General features: G+C 47.6%; 1 protein-coding gene across 2 annotated transcripts in view; it reads left to right on the top strand.

The window, feature by feature from the left end:
• LOC105013579 (carbohydrate sulfotransferase 1) overlaps positions 1-2,139 on the top strand; it is a 4,212-nt gene extending 2,073 nt beyond the window's left edge. For both annotated transcript variants that reach the window (XM_013137001.4, XM_010875184.4), the window contains exon 2: positions 11-2,139. In XM_013137001.4, coding sequence (XP_012992455.1) covers positions 59-1,336 — 1,278 coding nt within the window. In that variant the 5' untranslated portion in view covers positions 11-58 and the 3' untranslated portion in view covers positions 1,337-2,139. The remainder of the gene's footprint in view (positions 1-10) is intronic.
• Positions 2,140-5,777: the final 3,638 nt, after the last annotated feature.

Genomic DNA, 5,777 nt, shown 5'->3' with positions numbered 1-5,777 from the left:
TCCTCCTCAGGTATATGACTTGGCCCGAACTGCGGCGTCTAAATGAAGTGGCCCAGTCATGCAATGTTCCTGGAAGGCAGTGCTCCTGCTGGCCTTGGCCTCCGTCGCCATCCAGTACACCGCCATCCGGACGCTCACCTCCAAGCCCTTCCAGCTCTGCCCCATGCCAAGCCCCCAGAACTGTGGCCTCCCGGGTGGCCCCGAGACAGAGCCCCCCTTCGAGGGGCGGGGTGGCTGCGATGACTCACCCTACTTCAACTTCAGCGCCTCCCGTAAGACCCACATCCTGGTGCTAGCGACAACGCGCAGCGGCTCCTCCTTTGTGGGCCAGCTGCTCAACCAGCATTCCGACGTCTTTTACCTGTTTGAGCCCCTCTACCACGTCCAGACCACCCTGATCCCTCGGCTGTCGCACAGCCGCAACGCGGCCGACCGCAGGGTGATGCTGGGTGCCAGTCGCGACCTCCTGCGGAGCCTCTACGGCTGCGACCTCTACTTCCTGGAAAGCTACATCAAGCCGCCGCCAGCCAACCACACCACGGACAAGTTGTTCCGGCGGGGGGCCAGCCGGGCGCTGTGCTCGCAGCCCGTGTGTGACGCCTTCGGCCCGGCAGACGGCAACGTGGAGGAGGGCGACTGTGTCAAAAAGTGCGCTGCCCTGAACATGAGCCTGGCGGCGGATGCCTGTCGCGAGAAGCGCCACGTGGCGATCAAGATTGTGCGCGTGCCGGAGATCGGAGACCTGAGGGCACTGGTGGAGGATCCGCGGTTGAACATCAAGGTTATCCAGTTGGTGCGGGACCCTCGCGGAATCCTGTCGTCGCGGATCGAGACTTTCCGGGACACATACCGCCTGTGGAGGATCTGGAGAGCCACGGGCCGAAGGCCCTACAACCTGGACCTCAGTCAGCTGACGGTGGTTTGCGAGGACTTCCTCAGCTCAGTGTCCACAGGGCTCAGTCACCCCCACTGGCTCAAGGGGAAATACATGCTAGTGCGTTACGAGGACCTGGCCAGGAACCCGCTGCTGAAGACCAAGGAGATCTATCAGTACCTGGGCCTGCCAATGGACAAGAACGTGGAGGAGTGGATACGGGCCAACACCAGGGGCAGCACCGAGCTTTCAGCCAAACACAAGTACGGCACGGTGAGAGACTCTGCGGCGAACGCGGAGAGCTGGCGCTTGAAGCTGTCATACGACATGGTGGAGTATACCCAGACGACGTGTCACAAGGTGCTACGCCAGCTGGGCTACAACGCAGTGAAGTCAGCCGAGGATCTAAAAAACATGTCGCTCTCACTCGTGCAGGACAAAACTTTTGTACCTTTTTCGTAATAAAGATAGTTCCTGGAAGACTATTTTTTATATATTTATAAATGTTGCCTTATTATTTTAATGTTGGATGTTTTGGTTTTTTTGTCTTTGATTTAGTATTTGCACTACAACTTAGGAACCGTTAAAGTGTGTGGGGCGTTTCCTTGTTGACATAGGAGCAGCACAACATTTTTCATTGAAAGGAAAGAAAGAACAATGTTCAGCAGTTTACATGTGTAAATTCAACTCTGAAGGATTTCAAAATAAGGACAGTTAACGTATACTGATAGCGACCAAAACAAAATGCAAAGCACCATCCTCATAGGTTTCCTGTTTGCCAGCTCTTGCGTCAACGCAAGTGAATGTTGCTGTTTCACCTCGGGGTGACTGGGTCTACGTAGGACAGAAAACAGGATTTTTTTTTTTTTTTTATAGGACATGTGATGACAACGTTAGACTGTACAAGACCAACTGTGCAATAAATGGTGAATGTCGCAGTGAACCTTTACCATAGTGGTCTTTCTGTCAAGGGGGAATGGGGGAATACTGATGATGACAAAAGGTAACCTATGACAATAACTACACACCCGGTTTAAGGGACTGAATCACAGGAAGTCGTATGAATGTTTCATCACAGCATCAGACGTTCAGGGTCTCCAACCATCTGTTCCTAACAAGGTGCCCTGTTGAATACTAACGAGTCTGTAGCAGGTACAAGCATAAATGGCACAATTAGGTCCAGAGGGTGTTCTTTTCCATTGGTGACCAATGAGCTGCACTCACGAAACATGCCAAAACCGAATCAGAGGTATTGCCTTTAAAGTTACATCACGTCCCAAGCCGATGCAGTATCTAGGGCAGATTTGAATAAGCATATGCCTCAGTGGAATGCTTGCGTTTATGAAAAAGTAGAACGTAAAGCGTGACAACAGATCTATTGCATTTTACTCTTTGTTATATTATAACATACTATATTTCATATCATATACTTAAAGTGTTGCAAATTGCACAGGAGCAACTTTGGACAAAGTCTGACGGTCCTTTAATTTATTTGAAGCAAGGTTAATAAATTGTTTTAAATCGAGTAAAGGCAATGAATGTGCAAGTTTAGTCAGTTTAGGAGTTGAGTGGGGACTGGAGAGGACTGTGATTTACATCAGTGTCCACTGTCCTCCTTTATCCATAAGAGATAACCTTTTGAATGGGGGCATCTTACACTGTGGGACTCATCAGTATTGGTGGCTGGGTGTCCATTGATATGCAGAGCACAGGGCTTTGATCCTACTCTGTACCGGAGCTTGAAGCATGCACTGTCTCCTTCTTTCACTGTGCTCATTCTCTCTCTTACTCTTTCTCTATAACCAAATGTCTCTATACAGTATATATTTACCTCTATCATTCTGATACTTCTCTCTTCACTTCCCTCCCACTGTCTGTTGCAGCAGTCCCAGGAGACTGCCTCTGTGCTGCTTTCTCTCTCGCTTTCTCTCTTTCTATCTCTGTCTCCCTCTGTCTCTTTATCTCTCTCTCTCTCTCTCTCTCTCTCTCTGTTCCTTACTGCAGTTTCCTACAGCTCAATTCATACATAGTTTGTATTGTATTCTATTATTGACTGATTTCTACTGGAAATGTTCTGTTTATTTAATTTCATTTTTCAGAAGTGGTCAGATAGCTTTGCCGTTGTTTGAGTGTTTCCATGTTTTTGCATGCACCAAAATGAATACATTTTCACCAGTCAACAGAGCTGGAATTCTTTCGGAGCACTAAGAGCTTTCTGGATCTTAAAAGAACACTTACGCTGTTGCATGGCAACATGTTTTACTGTTGACCTACGGATCCTTAAAAAAAAAAAAAGCGTAAGTGTTGTGTCCTTTAGTTTGTCGTCCAGCCTCTCACTTTATTTAAACATGACCAGAGACCCTCCAGGGATTAGTCATTTTTTTAAACGAATATCCAAAGTGTAAATACAGGTTAGCATGTGCAAAAAAGGGTGGGTAAAGAGCAAAAGACTGTTTTTGACACAACTTCAAAAGTAACTTTTACCATGGCATCAGGACGCCGGGATCTCCTACTGGGATATAGCTTTTATTAAAGAAGGTGAAAAGGAAATGTGATTGTGAGGCTTAGAGTTCATTGTAACTGTATCAGGTCCTGGGGATGAACAAACCAATGTTTTTACTTCTCTATTAAAGCTGACTGTAGGACCTATTATCAGTAACCAATGGCTTTAGGGAGACCTTAACCAAGAATTCAGGGCCTGATGTCATTGTCTTCTACCCCCCCCCAACCTGGACCCTACTGTTCCCATTACTGATGAGTATTGTGTCGTTAGGCAGAACACATGGTCCCCAATCCAAGTAAAAGATGACACGCCAGATCCTTCCCGGCTTCCATTCTTAAACTCACTACATTCCAAAATGAGCCACTGGATGGCCTTGACCAGGAGTGTCAAACTGGTTCCACGGAGGCCAGAGTGTCTGCAGGTTTTCACTCTCACCTTGTACTTAATTGACTAATTAGGTCACTAACTGGTTAGTTTCTACTCTCACCTGGTTGTTTAGGTCTGAACTGGGACCCAATTTAAAGGAAAAATCAAAAAACCTGCAGACACTCTGCCTCCTGTAAGACCCACGGAACCGGCTTGACACCCTGGCCTAGACACTACCACAGACTGTGACGGCGAAAAGGAATCAGCTCGGCTGTCACGCGGTCATCCTCGATGTGCATTGTCTGGGGGTGTGAATGTGAACGCGTGTCGCCGTCCTTCAGCTAGAAGCGAACCGGACACGGTGGAATGGGGAAACGCCCCGCCGAGGAGGTCGGTGAAGCAAGACGCGTGCACTTCTATTCCGGCATGTTGTTTCCTAGCATATCGGGAGGTGCAAACGCGGCAAGAGAAACACTGACGGTTATCAGGCACTGTGACATTCTGCACTACTTATCTAGAGGCCACCGGACACAGCAGTGGCGTGCCGGGACCTAGGAGATGGAGATCTCAAACCACAACTTAGGGTTTTTAGATGTGGAATCACTCTGCATCTTGAATCGCTTCCTTAGAAACCAACGTTGCTGTGTTTCACCCGCGGTTACTTTGGTCGCAAGCTAGCGTACAGAACACTAACCTGTCTGTGCTTTCAGTGTTTGCGGCCATTGCACTAGTTCCCGCCGCGTGTTACCAGACATGCGTTTTGGAACGTTCCCCCTTTTCCTGATTTTGCCCATTTGACTGATGACATTTATGACCGCAGGCAAGACATCGGCAGTTCCTTTCGCAATGTTATTTAACGGTGCGTCACGTGGCTTAGAAGATCTTTTCCATCAGACATGATGTTCTCGCAGCAGAGTGTGTATCCTGTAAATGCAGCATGGGTGGCGGTTAGATCCCAGTAGAAACACATCCCTGTAGAAAACGAGAGAGAGAGTGAGTGAGACGGAGTGAGACGGAGTGAGAGAAAGAGAGAGGAGACAGCGAAAGACAGTGTGTGAGAGAGAGAGAGAGACAGTGAGTGAGTGTGTAGGTAAGAGAGTGAGGGAGAGAATTTGTGCAAGAATGTGGAACTGGAGTGATTGATTCTCTGATAGCGTCGGATTGGCAGCTGTGCTACGTCCTCACCTACATTCACACTGTGAACATACTATGGGATTATTAGCAGAGCAATCAGCGTTATTCAAATGAAGGCTTTGTCACTCAAAAATAAAATGCCTCAGGGGTTTTCACGTATAAGAGGATTGTTTCTTCCTATTTTTCTATTCCTGAAGAAATGTGTGGCTTGATGTTCATGGTGAGAAAGCACCTAGCATGAAAAGGAACAGTAGGAAATTATCTTCTAAGACAGTGGTTCTGGCTTCTTCTGGCTACAGCACCTGGGTTTTCATATGGGCCCTCTGATCAGAGACCCATTTTGGGACCGACTTCGACCATTGAAAGTCGTCCTTCGACTTTTAACTACCAGGTACTGCAGAATAGAAAACTAGCACTGCGGCAGGGCCCCAGACAAGCAGTTCAGATGCTTCGTTCTAAACAACAGAAACATGACACGTGGCAGTGTTCTACTGACGCTGTTATGGATGTCTCAGTTTCCAAGGTGTTACGCTGCTATATTATTGTGCTGGGGGACATGAGGGATGTACTACTAACTTTTCTCAGTTTCCTCCAATTTTAAATTTTAGAAGGAGATGAGGTCCTGGTCCACACCTGCGGATTACCTGGTTTGGGGGGACCGTTGCTGTTCCTGTCCTTGTCCACTTGGTCATACTTCTGACCTAGTCTAAAATCAAATATACTCTGGATTTAGCCAAGAGAAATTTATTTATTATTCCAATTGGACTCTTAATATCTCACCCGGCACAGCCAGAAGAGGACTGGTCACCCCTCTGAGCCTGGGTCCTCTCTAGGTTTCTTCCTAAAATTCGACCTTCTTAGGGAGTTTTTCCTAGCCACTGAAATTCAACACTACTGTTG

The sequence above is a fragment of the Esox lucius genome, chromosome 2, assembly GCF_011004845.1.
Source record: "Esox lucius isolate fEsoLuc1 chromosome 2, fEsoLuc1.pri, whole genome shotgun sequence".
Lineage (NCBI taxonomy): Eukaryota > Metazoa > Chordata > Actinopteri > Esociformes > Esocidae > Esox > Esox lucius.
This window is presented reverse-complemented; position numbering and strand designations above follow the sequence as displayed.